This window comes from Asparagus officinalis, chromosome 8 (genome assembly GCF_001876935.1).
Source record: "Asparagus officinalis chromosome 8, Aspof.V1, whole genome shotgun sequence".
Taxonomy (NCBI): domain Eukaryota; kingdom Viridiplantae; phylum Streptophyta; class Magnoliopsida; order Asparagales; family Asparagaceae; genus Asparagus; species Asparagus officinalis.
In genome coordinates, this window is record NC_033801.1 from 2,696,173 (window position 1) to 2,716,342 (window position 20,170).

At 41.0% G+C, this 20,170-nt stretch overlaps 1 protein-coding gene across 1 annotated transcript; it reads left to right on the forward strand.

Moving 5' to 3' along the window:
- Positions 7,422-18,924, forward strand: LOC109821887 (caffeic acid 3-O-methyltransferase-like). The gene is made up of 4 exons (XM_020388045.1): positions 7,422-7,880; positions 10,982-11,292; positions 11,681-11,745; positions 18,483-18,924. The coding sequence occupies exons 1-4, from the start codon at positions 7,462-7,464 to the stop codon at positions 18,777-18,779; spliced, it is 1,092 nt and encodes a 363-aa protein (XP_020243634.1). The 5' UTR covers positions 7,422-7,461; the 3' UTR covers positions 18,780-18,924.

A 20,170-nucleotide genomic window follows, 5' to 3' on the forward strand; every position in this document is an offset into this window, starting at 1 on the left:
TACACAGTGTTTGCTGTCTCGCAGCGAGACAGTGTTTGTTGTCTCGCCAGCGAGACAGTGTTTCCTGTCTCGCCAGCGAGATAGTGTTTACTATGATCAAAAGTGGTTAAATAACTTCCACCCACATGTCCATTAACTACCAAGGAATGTGGAAAACATCGTGGGCGAAAATCACGTGAATAACTAACAGAATAACGGAGTTTGAAACAAGGGAAGGCAGTTACAGTAAAAACTGCCAGGAAGATTCTTTTTCCGAGATAGTATTTACTGTCTCGCGGGCTGAGACAGCAAACACTGTCTCGCCCGCCGAGACAGTAAACACTGTCTCACGGCCTTAACTTGCTGTTTTGTCGTGTTTTTTGCAGTTACAGACCTCTGAGGCTATAAATACCGTCACCACTGATGAGGATCGAGCATATTTTCGAGCAAACTAGAGCAGAGAGAGAGCAGACTTGAGTTTGGTGTGATTCCTTGAGATTTGAGCTTTGACTTAATCTTAAGAAGAACGATCGTCTTACTTTGATAAGATCTTCGTTTCAAATTCTCACTTCGATAAACAAAGGAAGAATTATAAAGCCCCCTTCACGATTTGTGATTCGGCGGTTCACGAGTCAAAGCGCTCACGGCACAGGCAAAGTCCCACAAAAATAAGAATCGATAGACGATTTTTGTGTTAGTTTCTCAAAAGTTGTAATTTTCTCATTTTTTCATTGTAATTCGTTGTAAACGACCGAAGTTCAATAGAATTATCAATGGAAGCAACTTTTGCTGAAAACAAAGCCTACTTAATCAGATTGTGATTCAGGAAAACTCTCAGCAATGTGAGAAAGACTCCTTTTGAGAAGGAATAGTAGATGTAAGATTATTACTTGAAGTACTATAAAATCTTGCATGTTATTAGTTGGTTATTTTTCTTTTTTATTTTATCTATTCTGATGTTTATTTGTGTTTTTAGCGACAATGGTTGCAATCATATTCATCCCCCTCTAGGCTTGCATCTTAGATTAACGAGGTGATCATCAACGGTATCAATCTTGAAGATTGTGTTGGCGCCTGTTGTTAAATTTAGAATAAAACTGATATAGAGCAGCAAAAAAAAAAAGTTGAAGTGCAGTAATTTAAAATTTTTAACTCAGCTGTTGTGTGTTTGTAAAATGATGTGCTTAAAGCAATATTTGGCCTACTGCGGTGTAAGGATCTCAAGGCCAAATTGCTTTCAGGAATAGCAATACAGTACTCTGGTATGCATCGACTCAGTACTGTTAAGATCTCCTCGATCTATAAGACCTTCTCACTCTAGGCAATGTTCCTACGAGCACTAGCTATTTTACAATATATATATATATATATGTGTCCACATCACTACCAAGGATCCTTGGCCCAAGTATACCCATATTCCTCATATATATATATATATATTGATTGTTGTTTTTGGAATGAATTTTCCTTAAGGATTTGGGGTCTATTTATAACGTTTGAAAAAATACTATGCGTTAATAAAATATTATTATTTTACTATGCAGTGGGGCTCATGTTTTGGTTTTTCTTTGGTGGGGCCCACCTGTTTATTTAATTAATGAAAACATGGGTGGCTCTGAAGCACCCCATGTGAGATTTGATTAAAAAATTAATATCCAACAATCCCCCACAAATTTTTTAAACTAGTGTATTGTAACGTTGTCGTTGTTTCAATCGTTGTGCATAAGGTAGATGTCGCAAGGACTTGAATCTTATTTAGACCAACTGAATAAAAGATAGATGCATGGTGTCGCAGAGACTTGAACCAGCACATGTCTAAAAATCTAGCGATCACACAAGATCAAACTTATATGTTGTAGTTTTCTCTTTGAACCACACTTGCCTTTGCCTTTGTCTTTGCCTTTACACATTTATGGCCCTGTGCATATCCTGGTTTCTGCTACGGTTCTAGGTATCTTTTCACAAGACACCATAGGAGACGTCCGAATCTCCACCTATGCATAGTGAGTTCTTTAGGCATGTTTCCTATCAAACATCCCGCATCCAAAATGATTTAAACTCATTAAGGCTTAAGAGCCATCCTCTCTCAGGATAGGATTATAGGTAAAAAGATTAAAGTTTTACCTGAGTAGTTCAGCTAGGTAAGGATAGTACTAGTGAATGATCAAAGATCAATTAAGTACCTCGTTCCTTGCGGAGCGCGTTACGCAACCCCTAAACCTTACCTTAGACACCGACTAATCCAAGAAAACTTGAACCCCCTTAGGATTTCACTTATAAATCTTACTTGACTTTTGAACCATTTATCTTGTCATTAGTAGCATAAGCTTTGAACTAATAACTAGATGTAAATGATAAGTATTTGTAAGACTCACAAAACATTGTAAATCTTACTTGTTTTTGAACCAAATATCTTATCATTAGTAGCGTAAGCTTTGAACAAAAACTTGATATAAATGATAAGTATTTGTAAGACTTACAAAACTTTCAGACCCATTCCAGCAAGCATCCTTTCAACTATGTCCTTTTTCAGACGCTTAGTCAAAGGATCAACCATATTCTCTGAAGACCAGACGTCAATCACAGAGATGACTCATTAACAAATGAGCTCTCTCAAATAGCCATGCTTCAGACGAATAGTTCGCTTCTTTCCATTGAACATCGAGTTTGCTACCACAACACTCGCAGCTTGATTATCATAATAGATAGTAATTGCGCCTTGCAATTCTGTCAATGGAATGTCTCGGAGAAAACAACTAAGCCATTCAGCTTCATCTTCTGCAGCACAGAGTGCGAAGAACTCAGATTCCATCGATGACTGTGCAATCATGGTCTGCTTCTTAGACTTCTACGAGATGACAGCTCCACCCATAGTGAAGATAAATCCTCTAGTAGATCTGCACTTATCTGGTTCTGAGCACTAGTTCGCATCTGAATAGCCTTCAATTACAGCCAGATATCCAGTGTAGAATAGGTCCAGACCTGTAGTTCGTTTCAAGTATCTCATCTATCTCTAGACAGCATCCTAATGAAACTTTCTAGGATTACTTATGAACCTACTAAGCATTCCTACAGCGAATGCAATGTCTGGCTTTGTGCACTCATCGCGTACATTAGACTCCCAATGATCTTTGAGTACCTCAGTTACTCTACTGGTCCTCTAGTGTTTGGTCGAAGCTTCTTGTTATAATCGTATGATACTGATAGTTCTGGCAAGTCATTGTAGCTATATTTTCTTAGCATGCTCTCGACATAATGAGATTGGGACAATCTAATACTCTCTTCAGAGTATATAATTTTGATTATGAGAATCACCTCCGTAGTTCCAAGGTCCTTCATGCTGAACTGTGCTGAAAGAAATTTCTTGATAGATATTACTATCTCCAAATCACTCCTAATGATGAGCATATCATCCACATAGAGGCAGATGACCACCACCTTTCCTTCAGCTACCTTGGTGTATAGGCACTTGTCAGATTCACTGACTTGATACCCATTGTTACGAACAACCCCATCGAACTTCTCATGCCAGAGTTTTGGTACCTGCTTAAGTCTATATAAAGACTTAACAAGTTTATAAACCTTACCAGCAGGAGCTTCAAGTCCTTCTGGTTTCTCCATGTAGATTTTTTCTATGAGATCTCCTTTGAGAAAGGCAGTCTTCATATCCATCTGATGTTTGACGAACCTTTTAATCACTGCCCATGCAATAAGCACTCTGATGGTAGTGATCCTACAAACAGGTGCATATATATCAAAGAAGTCTATACCTTCTTTCTGAGAGAATCCTTTCGCCACCAGTCTTGCTTTGTACTTTTCAATAGTACCATCAGGATGAACCTTCTTCTTGAAGATCCACTTGCAAGTGATAGCCTTGCACCTTCAGGTATATTCACCAGCTCCCAAGTATGTTTTTAGATCAATGAATCCATCTCGTCCTCTATAGATTCTTTCCACAGAAGTGCGTCTGTTGACTGCATTGCTTCATGAAAAGTCTGTGGGTCTCCTTCTATATTATAGGTGATGAAGTCATCTCCAAAATCTTTCTGTCTCCTGACACGCTTGGATGATATTTCAGCAACTTCTTCATCATTGGAACTTTCAATTTCTGGCGAAACTGGATCCTCTTGTGCATTTGACGTACTAGCATTCTCTGCTATATCTTTGAGCAATAAGCCTTTATCTTTTATAAACTTATCCTCAAAGAATTCTGCATCTCAAGCTTCATTGATAGAGTTGGTTCCAAGGTCTAGGAACCTACAAGCATTGTCATCTTTAGTGAAGCTAAGAAACACACATTTGTTAGCTTTTGGTCCGAGCTTAGGCCTTCTGATATCTGGAATTCGAACATATGCGAGACATCCCCACACTTTGATATTATCCAAAGAATCTGGATATCCCAACTATAACTGATTAGGAGTATTATTAGTTTTGGAGTAGGGTACTCTGTTTAGAATCCAGTTTGCCATCAGCAAAGCCTCTTCCTAATAGCAAGTAGGTAAACCAGATGTAATTAGCATCGAATTCACCATCTCGGTCAATGTGCGGTTCTTTCTTTCTGTAATCCTACTAGATTGTGGAGAATACGAAGTAGTAGTTTTAGCAATGATTCCATGCTCCTTGAAGTATGCTTCCGACTCCTTAGATCGGTACTCTCCTCCTCTGTCGCTTCTGAGTCTTTTCACCTGCAGTCCAAGATGCTTCTCCACTCGAGTCCGAAACTCGACAAACTTGCTGAAGGCTTCATCTTTAGATTTTAGCAGGTAAACATGGCAGAAGCGAGAATGGTCGCCAATGAAGGTGATGAAGTACTTCTTGCCGCCACGAGTGACGAAGCTCTTGAAGTCACAGGTATCTGAATGAATCAGATCCAACAGGTTGGTGCTCCTCGTGACACTTAAAAATGGCTTCCTCGTCAGTTTTGCTTGCGCGCAAACTTCATATTTCTCAGGTTTGTTACCGCCACATTTTGGAAGTAATCCTAACTTTTTCATTCTAGACAATTTTCTATAATTTACATGTCCTAGCCTATTATGCATAATACAAGCGAGTAAGCAGAAGATGATACTTCATTTATAACCAAGTTGGGTGCAATAGTACTGATCTTATACATGCCATCAGTACGATATGCATTGCCAAAATACATTTTCTTAAATGATAATACAGCCTTACCTCCTTGGAAATCCAGCCTCATACATGCATCACATAGCAGGCTTCCAGAGACTAAGGCTTTAGCAATTGAGGGAATATGTTTTACATCTTTCAATGTGAGAGTCTTTCCTGAAGAGAAAGTCAACACCACAGTCCCAGTTCCAAGAATAGGAACCACAGAACGATCATTCATTGATACGTTCTCTTTAGCAGCAACATAAAAAGAGAACAAATCTCTATTGGAGCAAACATGACAAGTAGCACCTATATTTAACCACCAATCAGAGATATTGCTGTTACGATTTGTTACTGGAAGGTCGTAGCTACACAATCAATAACTTGATTGACATTGCGTGTAGTTTCTTTCTTTGGTGCTTTACAGTCATTGGCAAAATGTCCTTGCTTCCCATAATTGAAGCATTTGCCGCTCTTCTTGAACTCCTTCTTTTGAACGTTCAGGTTCTTTGGATTCTGGTTCTTCTTTTTGTTAAAGAACTTCTTTTTCCTGTTGAAAGATAAATTATTACCCTTCTCAGAGTTAGCAGTCACCATGTTAGCAGACGCCTTCTGCTTAACGATGAGCTCATTCTTTGTGCGAGTCCGAGTCTCATCCTCGATCCAAATGAATCTTTTCAAATCAGACAGAGTCACCTGTCTTTTTCTTCTTCGAATATTAATGGAGAATGACATTCAAGATGGAGGAAGCTTGTTGACAATTACACCAGAAATGAAGGTTTGACAAAGACTGATCTTTTTATCTTTCAGCTTCATAACAAGCTTTTCAAGCTCTTTGACTTGAGACAAAACCTCAGTATCGTCTTCGAACTTAAAATCTAGAAACTTATCGATGATGTGAGATTTGGACAGCTTCTCCTCATCCTTGTATTGATCCTCCAGAGCATTCCGGATTTTCTTTGTAGAGGACTTGTTGGTGTAAGCATCTGCTAGATGATCGGCCAGACAGTTAAGGAGATAACTCCTGCAGAAGTGATCATCTCTAGCCTAAGAGGCTTCAGACTTAGAATCTTCTTCAAAGTCGGGTTTCACCTCAGATACCACATAGTAGATTTTCAAGAGTTGCATCTTGAATATCACTTTCCGACGCGATGCGTTGAAGTTGAAATCGTCAAAGTTCTCTAACTTAAGACAGTCCACTCCAAGAGTCCTTGTAGGATCCATGATAGATCAGAATATTTCTTTAAGATTATTGGCGCCTGTAATTAAATCTGGAATAATACAGATATAAAGCAGCAAAAACTAAAAAGAAAACTGAAGTGCAGTAATTTAAAATTTTTTAACTCAGCTGTTGTGCGTTTGTAAAACGTTGTGCTTAAAGTAATATTTGGCCTACTCCAGTGCAATGATCCCAAGGCCAAATTGCTTCTAGGAACAGCAGTATAGTACTCTGGTGTGCACCGACCCAGTACTGTCAAGATCTCCTCGATCTATAGGACCTCTCGGTTAAGGCAACGATCTTCTCGATCTATAAGACCTTCTCGATTAAGGCAACGATCTCCTCGATCTATAAGACCTTCTCAGTCCAGACAATGTTTCTACTAGCACCAGCTATTTTACAATATATATCTGTATATATTGATTTTTGTTTTTAGAATTTATTTTCCTTAAGGATTTGGGGGCTATTTATAGCGTTTGGGAAAATACTATGCATAAATAAAATATTATTATTTTACTATGCAGTGAGGTCCATGTCCTAATTTTTCTTCGGTGTGACCCACCATATTATTTAATTAATAAAAACATGGGCGGCTCTGCAACAGCCCATGTGAAATTTGATTAAAAAAACTATATCCAACTGATTGTTCATTAAGCTACAGCTCAGCAAGAATATTTTAAAAGTTTGCTACAGGGACCCAAAATATGGGACCAATAAGGGGGACAAGTGAGGTGTCTCCTTCTTATTGAATAATGAGTTGGCCATCATTAATGATGTCCAACTCATTATCCAATAGGAGGAGGACACCTCACTTGTCCCTCCTATTGGTCCCATATTTTGGGTCATTGAGGAATTTTTCTATTTAAAATTCGTAAGGTGTAGGGCCTAGCTAATGAATTTCAAATTCTAGTGGGGTTATCATTATTGACTAATTATTGTTTAATAAAGCTACAGCTCAACAAGAATATTTAAAATTCGTAAGGTGTAGGGCCTAGCTAATGAATTTCAAATTCTAGTGGGGTTATCATTAATTAATCGTCTTCAGGGGGTAGAAGGAAATTTTCCCTCAACCCTTAATTATATAAACCCCTCATGGTACTAGCTTCTCAAACGATATTCTATTCCCTCTCCTTTCCTCTGTCTGTAGTCAAGCAAAAATGGGTTCAACCCAAAATTGGACGACCGCAGCTCCCCAAATCACCACCGACGAGGAGGCATGCATCTACGCCCATCAACTGGTCTCCTCCTCCATCCTTCCCATGACGGTAACATCCGCCATTGATCTAGGCATCTTCGAGATCATCGCCAAGGCCGGCCCCGGCGCTTCCTTGTCCCCTGTGGAAATCGCTGCTCAGCTGCCGACTGAAAACCCGCAGGCCGCGTCGATGCTTGACAGGATGATGAGGCTGCTGGCGAGTTACAGTGTGTTGACTTGCACCGTCGAGACGAGGGATGATGGGACGGTGGAGAGGAAGTATGGAGCTGCGCCAGTGGTGAAGTACTTGACGAAGAATGAGGATGGGGTTTCTATGGCGGCTTTGGCTCTGAACCAGGACAGGGTCTTCATCGAGAGCTGGTATGTATATTTCTCTCTCGGTTAGTTTCTTAATTAGGTTAAATATCGATCATAAAACCACCCTCAACTTTTTATGATTATCAGAAAACCCCCCTTAACTTTGAAAATATTAGAAAACCCCCCTTAAGTTTAGGAGTTACCAGAAAACCTCCTTAACTTTAAGATTTTATCGAACATTCTCCCTAATTTAAGGGAGTTCTTTAATAAAATCTCAAAACTAAAGGGGTTTTTCTGATAAAATCTAAAGGTTAGAGGGGGGATTGTGATAATGCCAATACTTGAAGGAGTTTTTCCGATATTTTAAATGTTAAGGGGGTTTTTTCTGGTGATCGTCCAAAGTTAGGGGGGTTCTAATATTTAGCCATTTCATCATTATATACGCACTAGGATCTAGCTAGTCCTTTAGGCCCCGTTTGGCAAATGGTTAATGAAGTGGGGTTAAAGAGAAGGATTAATGTACTTAGCCCATTTGATAATCCGAAGGACTAAATTATTAACCCGTTAAATAAGTTTTATTTTAGTCTTTATGATCAGTTTTAGTGTTTGGGAATAACAATGATTTTGACTATTTTTTTATAATTAGAAGGGTTAACTCTTATTCCATCTAAATAGGAGTATTAGTAAACCCCTCATTTTGAGGGGTTAACTCATTTTAACCCCTCTAGAGGGGTTAACTTAACACTTCTATATTTTTTATGTTTGGCAAATTATGGAGGGTTAACTCACTTTAACCCTTATAGGCTGTGTTTGGCAATGGGTTAAATGAAGGGTTACGAGGGTTTATCCCTTCGTTATCCTGCCAAACAGAAAAAAAAGCCCCATGATTAACTAACCCGCACGTGAGGGATAAAACTCCTTTATCCCGTGAATTGAAGGGTTAACAATTCCTCTGAGATCGGCGGAACAAGGCTTATTCCCTCTTCTCTCGCAAGGGTAGGCGGAGGAATTTTTTCTAGATCTTGGCAGCGGAAATTTGGCTACCTCCACGCCGCGTTCGAGTAGAAGCAGTCCTCCGGCAAGTCCTTCGACTACTGCCACTCCCTCCACGCCCACTCCTCCTCCGCCCCCGCCGCCGACGAGCACCAGATCACCGCCTACCTCCCCCAATTCAGTGCGTTGGTCACATCCAGCCCTTCAGCTGCACCCTCGCCATCGACGGATCCTCCCTCCTCCTCCTCGCCTTCTCTGAGAACTCCCCCGACCTCCTCGACCTCGTCCCCCAATCCGTCCTCGTCCTCGACGACAACAAGAGATCCAACCCTCTCACCCTCGGCACCGACGTCCTTTCAGGGATGCAGTGGAGGGCACAAGCAATTCCAAGGCTATTATCGGTGGGCAGCTTGGAGAGTTGGGGTTGCAAGGGATCGATGAGTTGAGCTCAGTTGCAAGGGAGATGGTGAGGTTGATTGAGACAGCCACAATACCGATCTTTGCTGTTGATTCCGATGGGAAAATAAATGGGTGGAATGCTAAAGTTGCTGAGCTAACTGGATTGTCTGTTGATGAAGCCATGGGGAAATCATTAGTTCAAGATCTCGTCTTTGGGGAGTCTAGAGATGTTGTTGAAAAGCTTCTGAGCCGAGCCTTAAGAGGTATTGTGCTTCTAAGACTTCTTTCATTATGTTTTAAAAAAGAAAACTTAGTTGCTCCACAGTCCCAACCCTTTGATTCCCCCAATATTTGCTTCGGATGAGAACACATGTTGCTCAGAGTGGAATACACAATGCAATCGAGGGTCAGGAGACAGACAAGTATCCATTTGCATTCTTTGATAAGAATGGCAAATTTGTATAGGCATTATTGACGGCAAATGCAAGGACTAAAATTGATGGACATATAATTGGAGCATTTTGTTTCCTACAAATAGCTAGTTCTGAACTACAGCGGGCTCTTGAAATCCAGAGGCAGCAGGAAAAGAAATGTTTTGCAAGAATGAAAGAGCTCGCTTACATTTGTCAAGAGATCAAAAACCCGCTCAGTGGTATTAGATTCACTAACTCATTGCTGGAGATGACAGATTTGTCTGAGATCAGAAGCAGTTTCTTGAGACTACTGCATCTTGCGAGAAGCAAATGATGAAGGTTGTGAGGGATTCTGACTTGGAAAGCATTGAGAACGGGTAAGGGATTCACTAGTTTTTTCGTTTTTGATTAGGTAATTTTTTATAAATCTTCAATAAGGATGAAAGTGGTATTTTTTTTAAAAAATAATGAGATTAATCTCCTTAACCCCTCTTCATTTGCCAAACACAAAAGACTTAACCCCTTGTCTTAACTATCGTATCCAAACGGGTTTAGGATTTTTTTAACCCTTCACGATGGATTAACTAAGTTAACCCTTCTCTTTAATCCCTCCTCCTTAACCCTTTGCCAAACGGGGCCATATAGATTTGTTGTGTTTGGCAGGTTAAGAAGGGGTTAAGTCTCCTTAACCCCTCACTTAATCCTTTGCCAAACGGTACCTTAGTAATGGGTTAAGAAGAGTTAATCCTTCCTTATTTTCTCCAACAAGGGCGAGCACTAATCAGTTTAAACTGATTAATCTGATCGAACTAACCGAATGATGACTCGCTACATTTTATTTACTATTTATGTTATTGGTTGAAAACCATGTTGCAATTAAGATATGCATATTTTTTCTGGCTTATATTTCACGCTTTTCTTGTTATTATTTTCTAGAAAAATTCCGCTCTTTAAAAATTGAACTTATTTGAATTGTAAATCGGATCACTAGATAGAACTCGGTTGCGTTCCACAAATATCTAATTTACTAATGTTCTCCGTCCCCGGCGATTGAGCCTCATTGCGGTTCCTTATCGCATCCTACGTACGTTCCTCTCAACTGCGATTGAGAATACATATAGATAACTGGGAGTACAAATCTTACAAGCGCACTTAAGGTATTGGGACAGTTTGGGGACTTCGCTTACCCCCTTGTTCAGAAGTGCTTTGGTACGATTTGTATCTGATAATTGGTTCATATATAAAGTAATTAGTTTATTAGCTAGTAGGAAGACTTTGCTAGCCACCAATTGAATGGTAGAAACGGCTCTCTTTTTGGCTTGACTAATTTGTTAACAATTAATCGTGTTTCTGTGATAGGTACCATTTGAAAGATGCGGTCTTGAACGGAGGCATCCCATTCAACAAAACATACGGCATGGACCTGTTCGAGTACCTAGGAACGGACCCAAGGTTCAATCAAGTGTTCAACGAGGGGATGAAGAGCCACTCCACCATAGTCGTCAAGAAAATTCTCGAGACCTACAAGGGTTTCGACAACATAAAGGTGCTCGTCGATGTTGGTGGAGGTGTCGGAGGAACTCTCAACATGATCCTCAAGAAGCATCCCCACATAAAGGGGATTAACTTTGATCTCCCTCATGTCATTTCTGAGGCTGAACAAATTCCTGGTATGAGTATCGGATACTAACAAGTATTCCATTTAGCAAAATTATGTCACAAAATGTAATAATAATAAGGTATATTTCTTTCCATTACACTTACCTGATGAACGTTGTTATTTGTTTGTTTGCAAAATCATATAGAAAAGTGAGTTCCCGCCTAATATAATTTTCTTTATTCACACATACTCATACACAAAGATATATAGAGGTATATATAAGTTAATACAAGCACTACTAACATTCCCTATTTGAGCTAACGTTAATTTGGATTTGATTTATTGTTTTCATTTTGAGTGATGGACTTGAATGTATTGAGTAGTCATAATTTGGTTTTCGTTTAATTTTGAGCATGGGTTTTAACATTTTTAATTAAGAAGTGATTTTGATGATACAGGAGTGGAGCACGTTAGTGGGGATATGTTTGACAGTGTTCCGAGTGGAGATGGCATCTTAATGAAGGTGAGGTGCCTTTACTCATTTTATATAAAATAAATTTTGAAAAAAGTTATATATTACAAAAGCTATAACACTTTGGGGTGTTTCAAGAGTAGAAGAATTTAGTCTCTTAGCTGTTGGATCTGAAATGCAAGACTGAAATGCAAGTCTAGAGGAATGGTGAATAGAATTGCTACTATTTTTCACTTAAACACAGAATATGCTGCGGAAAGTAGCAAATAAAAGTGATAGACAATTAATATAAAGCAATACAAATAGTACCAAAAATAATCAACCAAGCACATATAAGATTTTATAGTGGTTACAGATAAACAATCATATGTCCACTCTTACTTCTCACTAAGAGCTTCCTCACTATGAAGAGAGTTCATTCGAATCATAATTAATTCATTAGACTTTCAAGACTAATACCCTACAAATTAGTCGTCTAACCTAACTCTTCGCAATGAGTAATTCCTAGCCCTAGTTAGTCCCAAACCTCAATTCAACTAGCTTTAATATACTATAAATGAAGCTCAAAGAAATACAAATCAAATAGCAAGTAAGTTCATAACTCAAAAACGATCTTACAACCCTTTTGATAAAACAACCATCCTCCGAATGATACAAGCAAAGTCTGATGAAGAATGATGATGATGATCAATCCAAGAGTAACTCTCCTTGCTGAAAAACAATACAAAGATGTTGTGTGTGATGAGTAAGAGTTTGACAAGGCTCCACATAAAAAAATCACTTGTTGATCTCACAATATTAAAAAATTAGATTAGGAAAGAGATAGATGAAACATGGTAGAGGTTAAAGATTATATAAATCATGAATGGTTGTGATTGAATCATGAAAAAAATATTTAAGTCGACTTTACCATCAATGGTGCCTCGTGACAACCATTGGTGTTGAGAGACCATTGATGGTGAGCATCATTGATGATTTTGATGTCTTTAAACTTTTACACCATTGATGGAGTCCTGAACCATCAATGGTCACCATGTTAGTTTTTTGGGGTGGATACCAACCTCCGCCAGCGAGGAGCTCCGACGAGCTCGAGGATGAAGCAGGCGAAGCTGGAGGCGAGGTTCAGGCGAGCCTCGGGAGCTCAGACAAGCTCGAGCTCTACGTTCGAACGCCCCCCCTTGACCTCGGCGTTTTAGCGGTTCGAACCCTGCGTCTCAGCACTCCGACCCTTGCGTCGGGCTTGTGCGCTGGTGACAGGCTGTCGCCAGCTTACTGTATTCGCCTATAAAAGCCCCCTTTCCCGATGCCCTAGCTTGTGTGTGAGAGCCTTTTTTCCCCCTCCGATTTTTCTCTGGCGGCGGACAAAAACGCAGCTGCGTTTCCTTCTTTCTCCAGCGCTTGGGATTTGAGAATCTTGAGGGGAGATTTAAGAAGAGAGAGAGAGAGAAATTAATTAGGGCCTTTTTATTCCCCTTGAAAGGGGTATTCTAAAAAGAGAATTGAAAGGGATTATTCCCTTTAATTATTAACACTGTAGCTACAGTGTTCATTTTTGAGAAAAAAGAGAATTGAAAGGGATTATTCCCTTTAATTATTAACACTGTAGCTACAGTGTTCATTTTTGAGAAATCTCAGTTTTGAGATCTGCTCTTGAATTGTAATTTATTGTTTGATTAATAAGAAATTTACTGTGTGGCTCCCGAGGACGTAGGCAGTTGTCGAACCTCGTAAATCTTGGTGTGCTTTTTCTATTCTGTGTTTCTGTTGTATTAGGGATTTAAACGTTAAATTCCCAACAACTGGTATCAGAGCGTGAAACGATCTAGAGGAAGTGAGATTCAAGTGGGAGCCATGGCAGCAGATGAAGGAAAACTGAGACTTGAGAAATTTGATGGAACAGATTTCGGATTCTGGAAAATGCAGATAGAGGATTATCTGTATCAGAAAAATCTGTATCAACTACTATCGGGGAAGAAGCCGGATTCTATAAAGGCAGACGAGTGGAACCTTCTAGATAGACAAACCCTCGAAGTTATCAGATTGACGTTGACTCGCAATGTTGTGTTCAACATATAGCGAAGGAGAAGACCACGGCGGGTCTTATGACAGCTCTCTCAAACATGTATGAGAAGCCATCAACCGTGAACAAAGTTCATTTGATGCGGCGGTTATTCAATCTGAAAATGGCGGAAGGCGCGTCAGAAGCACAACACCTCAATGAACTTAATACGGTTACAACCCAATTGAGTTCAGCTGGAATCGAGTTTGATGAGGAAGTTCGGGCGTTGATACTTTTGTCTTCCCTACCAGAGAGTTGGAACGCTACAGTCACAGCTGTGAGTAGCTCGTCGGGAAACAAAAAGTTGAAGTTCGACGACGTTCATGATTTGGTTCTCAGTGAGGAGATCCGACGGAGAGAGACGGGTGAAGCTACAATCTCTTCAGTATTGCATACAGAGTCAAGAGGTAGAAATTCAATCAGAGGAAACGGACGAGGAAAATCAAACTTCAGAGGTAGATCAAAGGACAGGAGGTCCAAGTCAAGGAATCCAAGCAACAACTCGAAGGCTATTGAGTGTTGGAATTGTGGAAAGACCGGGCATTACAAGAATCAGTGCAAGAGTGCTCAGAAGGAGAAGGAGTCGAAGGCAGAGGTGAATGCCACCTCCACCTCAGGAGGAGACGACGCATTGATATGCTCTTTGGGGAGCAAGGAGGAATCTTGGGTGTTAGATTCAGAAGCGTCGTTCCATGCTACCTCTCAGAAAGAATTCTTCGAGAAGTATACCCCCGGAAATCTTGGATACGTATATCTTGGTGATGATCAACCATGTTCTATTGTGGGCAAAGGCGTGGTGAAAATTAAGTTGAACGGGTCAGTATGGGAGCTGAAGGATGTCAGGCATATTCAAGACCTGAGAAAGAACTTAATATCCGTAGGCCAGTTGGCTGGCGAAGGATATACCACGACCTTCCATAGAGATAATTGGAAGATCTCAAAGGGCGCAATGACGATTGCCCGAGGCAGGAAGACTGGTACCCTATATATGACAGCAGGTGCATGTTGTTTGATCTCAGTTGCAGCAGGTAATGAAACTTCAAAGCTGTGGCACCAGAGACTCGGTCATATGAGTGAGAAGGGGATGAAAATCATGCACACAAAGGGAAAACTCCTAGGACTGCAGTTAGTGGAGATGGATATGTGTGAAGAATGCATACTCGGAAAGCAGAGGAGAATCAGCTTTCAGACAAGTGGCAGAACCCCCAGGAAAGAGAAACTAGAGCTCGTTCACTCAGATGTGTGGGGACCAATAACCACCACGTCCATTGGTGGAAAACACTACTTCGTGACTTTTATCGATGATCACTCTCGGAAAGTATGGGTCTACTTTCTGAAGCATAAGTCAGAAGTATTTGAGGCTTTCAGGAGATGGAAAGCTATGGTCGAGAATGAGACCGGTCTGAGAATAAAGAAGCTTAGGACCGATAATGGTGGTGAATATGAAGACACCGGATTCAAGAAGTTCTGTTATGAGCACGGGATCAGAATGGAAAGAACCGTGCCCGGCACGCCTCAGCAAAATGGTGTAGCTGAGCGGATGAACCGAACGTTGACAGAGAGAGCCAGAAGCATTCGAGTACAGTCAGGCCTACCGAAGCAGTTCTGGGCAGAAGCGGTCAACACAGCAGCTTACTTGATCAACCGAGGTCCATCGGTTCCATTGGAGCACAGAATACCAGAGGAGGTATGGTGCGGAAAGGAGGTAAAACTCTCACATCTTAAAGTTTTCGGTTGTGTAGCTTACGTGCATATTAGTGATCAAGGCAGGAATAAGCTTGATCCCAAGTCAAAGAAATGCACTTTCATCGGCTATGGTGAAGATGAGTTCGGCTACCGCATTTGGGACAACGAAAACAAGAAAGTGATCCGCAACAGAGATGTGATATTCAACGAGAAGGTGATGTACAAGGACATGCACAAGACAGATGACTCAGAGATCAAGTCAATATTTGTGGATGCAGATGATGTCCCGAGTAACCTCTCGGAAGAACCCAATGCAGAGGGTCCTCAGCCAGAAGAGCATGTTGGAGCCTGTTGGACAAGATGGTGCGCAGGAGCCCGACGCACCAGCTCCGATATTAAGAAGATCTTCTCGTCCTCCTGTACCCAACAGGAGATACATGAACTATCTGTTGTTGACAGATGGTGGGGAGCCTGAAAGCTTTGATGAAGCTTGTCAGTGTGGAGATGCGAGCAAGTGGGAGCTTGCAATGAAAGATGAGATGAAGTCTCTCATATCAAACCAGACGTGGGAACTAGCTGAGTTGCCCACGGGTAAGAAGGCACTCCACAACAAATGGGTGTACCGGGTGAAAGAGGAGCAGGATGGTTCCAGAAGATATAAAGCCCGGCTAGTTGTCAAAGGTTTCCAGCAGAAGGAAGGAATCGACTACACCGATATTTTCGCTCCCGTGGTGAAGCTAAATACTATCAGGACCGTGATGAGTATTGTAGCAATTGAAGATCTTCATCTCGAGCAGTTAGACGTGAAGACGGCGTTTCTTCACGGAGATATGAAGGATATCAGGAGTTTGAAGCAGCAGCTGTCAAAGGAGTTTGACATGAAGGACTTGGGTCCAACGAAGAAGATCATTGGAATGCAAATCACGAGAGATAAGAAGAGAGGTCTCTTACAGTTATCTCAGACGGAGTACATCAACCGTGTTTTGCAAAGATTCAACATGGGCGACGCCAAGCCTGTGAGCACACCCTTGGCCAGCCATTTTCGTCTGTCGAAGGATCAGTCTCCTTAGTCAGAAGAAGAGAAAGAGAGTATGGCTCAGGTTCCTTACGCCTCAGCTATCGGAAGTTTGATGTACGCAATGGTCTGTACGAGACCAGATATTGGCCATGCAGTGGGAGTGGTTAGCCGGTTTATGTCGAATCCAGGAAAAGCTCATTGGGAAGCGGTCAAGTGGATTCTGAGATATCTATGAGGCACCACACAGAAGTGTTTGCACTTTGGTAAGGGAGAGGTGGAAGTGCAAGGGTACGTAGATGCAGACTTCGGCGGTGAAGTTGATCACCGAAGAAGCACCACCGGCTATGTATTCACCGTCGGAAGTACAGCTGTTAGTTGGATGTCACAGGTACAGAAGATTGTTACCCTATCCACTACAGAAGCTGAGTATGTTGCAGTGACTGAAGCCAGTAAAGAGATGATATGGCTTCAGGGCTTATTGACAGAGCTGGGATTCAAACAGGAGAAGAATGTTTTGCACAGTGATAGCCAGAGTGCGATACACTTAGTGAAGAATTCAGCATTTCATTCTAGAACGAAGCATATTGCGCTTTGGTACCACTTCATCAGATCCCTGTTGGAAGATGACGTGTTAAAACTGGAAAAGATTCCAGGAAGTAAGAATCCAGCAGATATGTTAACAAAGACGATGACTGTTCAGAAACTGGAGTTGTGCGTAACTTCAGTTGGCCTTTATGCATAGATGATGAGGGCGGAGCCACACAGGAGAGGAGCTTGATGAGATAGCCTGTTGACAAGGTTTGGTCTCCAAGTGGGAGATTGTTAGTTTTTGGGGGTGGATACCAACCTCCGCCGGCGAGGAGCTCCGACGAGCTCGAGGATGAAGCAGGCGAAGCTGGAGGCGAGGTACAGGCGAGCCTCAGGAGCTCAGACAAGCTCGAGCTCTGTGTTCGAAACCCCCCCTTGACCTCGGCGTTTTAGCGGTTCGAACCCTGCGTCTCAGCACTCCGACCCTTGCGTCGGGCTTGTGCGCTGGTGACAGGCTGTCGCCAGCCCACTGTATTCGCCTATAAAAGCCCCCTTTCCCGATGCCCTAGCTTGTGTGTGAGAGCCTTTTTTCCCCTCCGATTTTTCTCTGGCGGCGGACAAAAACACAGCTGTGTTTCCTTCTTTCTCCAGCGCTTGGGATTTGAGAATCTTGAGGGGAGATTTAAGAAGAGAGAGAGAAAAATTAATTAGGGCCTTTTTATTCCTCTTGAAAGGGGTATTCTCAAAAGAGAATTGAAAGGGATTATTCCCTTTAATTATTAACACTGTAGCTACAGTGTTCATTTTTGAGAAATCTCAGTTTTGAGATCTGCTCTTGAATTGTAATTTATTGTTTGATTAATAAGAAATTTACTGTGTGGCTCCCGAGAACGTAGCCAGTTGCCGAACCTCGTAAATCTTGGTGTACTTTTTCTATTCTGCGTTTCTGTTGCATTAGGGATTTAGGCGTTAAATTCCCAACACACCATCCACCATTGATGGTTCTGATGCTGATGCTGAAATCAACGTTTGAGGGGATTTTTTTGTCATTTCACCTCGTACATGTCTCATACCTATACTCATTCTAAATCATCTCAAACTAATATTAGTATCAAATGAGAGTTTGTAATTACACAAACAGGAGATATTGCACGGTATCACGGACAATATCCTAACATTAACAAAATGATTTGCTTGTAACACGTCAAAATTAACGCTAGCTGTTAGGGTGCTTTCTGATAGAACTTACTGTCAATCGAGGGTTCTGTGAAATTTACTGTAACTTTTTTAATCCGGAAGACAGATCTGTACAGATCTGTAAATTTTATTAATGAAGGTGGCATAAATCGCCATTAAAAGATTTACAAATGGGGGTTCTTTGGATGCACGAGGAAAACAGGATACTACGGAACTGTCCCGTATAAATATACCCTATCCATTATAATCTACTTGTAGCATATATATAATAATATGTGCATTAATTCCAAAATTTTGCAGTGGAATCTACACATGTGGAGTGATGAAGACTGCCTCAAGATACTGAGGAACTGCTGGAAGGCTTTGCCGGAAGACGGCAAGGTGATCGCAATGCAGAGCATAGTTCCGGACAAGCCGGAGCCGACTATGGCAATTCAAGAAAAAATCCACGTAGACGTCATCCTGATGACTCAGTTCCCCGGCGGCAAAGAGAGGACCGAGAAAGAGTTCGACACCTTGGCCAAAGAAGCGGGCTTCTCCAGATCAACAGTTATTTACGGTTATGCCAATTGTTGTATGATTGAGTTCCACAAATAGATGATGTATGAAGAGGATTTGTCATTGGATATACTATATATCTTGGGTTGATGTTGGAGTTTGGATTTGGTGCCGTTTAATTAAAGTGTTGTACTATATGTTTTATTTAAAAAGAGTAAGAAATGAGGAAAAATGGTGTTTGTGGTTTTTATTATTGGAAAGGGAAAATTTGTAAAATAGACCGTTTTTATAAAGTAATTAGCGAAATAGACCACTTTTAAAAGTAATTAGCAAAATAGACCTCTTTTTTGCCAATAGGCCAAAAAGAGGTCGATTTTTAAAAAATGGCTTCAGAAAACATACGGGACTACTAGTCCCGTATGTTTAAAGCTAACTAATCTAATGATTAGTGCACTAATCATTAGATTAGTTAGCTTTAAACATACGGGACTAGTAGTCCCGTATGTTTTCTGAAGCCATTTTTTCAAAATCGACCTCTTTTGTCAAAAAGAGGTCTATTTTGCTAATTACTCTCAAAAGTGGTCTATTTCGCTAATTACTTTATAAAAACGGTCTATTTTGCAAATTTTCCCTATTGGAAAACGTAATTGTCAATCAAAATCAATCCAAGGTGTTTAATACTTACGTGTATATGTTCATCCATCTTTGACTAAGGGCCCTCCGACCAAATCACTACGTACGTACTCAGCACCTAAACACATGTAGTTTAAGGATCGTAAACCAAGTGGAACTTTGTTTTGTTATAACTAGCACTTTAGGTGCACGCGATGCGTGTAGATACAACACACATTTGCGCAAACAAATTTAGAAAATGTTGTTAATAACTATTCTAATATATATGAGTGTGTTGAGGATCGACGTCGTCACAAGTTTGGCTCAGAAGCCTAGCAAACCAGTCTGTTCTTCTTCTCTCGTGCACCACCAAGAACACAAAAGGGGGAAAGCAACTATTCCACTGTCTCTCCACTCACCTCACAAAGGGTGAAAGCACAAAGCTTTGGAAGGGAGAGGATGGATCACACACAGCAGAGGAGAGCACAAAGCTCAGGGTCTTCTTCATCGTCTCTCTCAATCTCATCCCGAGCTACTACCAGCCCTTCGACCTAAATAGAGAAGGGGGCAGTCGACACGGGATAGAAACCTAGGGTTTCGAATGGTAGGAGCCGACCTACAGGGATGAGAGATGAGACTCACAGTGGCTGCAAAGCAGAACAAAGGAATGGAGAGGAGGCTGTCAACTTAGGGTTCAGTACCATCAACATAGGAGGAGAGGTTTAGAGATAGGCTGAAACAAATAGAGAGGGGAACTGGGCCTTTTGGTAACGGGCCAGATTTTGGGCCAACAAAAATAGCAACAAAGTGTATCAAAAATACTTTTAACACCTTAATAAGTAATTGATGATAATATGAAAAAGTGCCGTAAGTTTATG

Coding starts and splice junctions, on each gene's coding strand:
- LOC109821887 (XM_020388045.1), top strand. CDS start 7,462: ATGGGTTCAACCCAAAATTGGACGACCGCAGCTCCCCAAATCACCACC. Junction 7,881..10,981: donor AGGGTCTTCATCGAGAGCTG/GTATGTATATTT, acceptor TTTCTGTGATAG/GTACCATTTGAAAGATGCGG. Junction 11,293..11,680: donor TGAGGCTGAACAAATTCCTG/GTATGAGTATCG, acceptor TTGATGATACAG/GAGTGGAGCACGTTAGTGGG.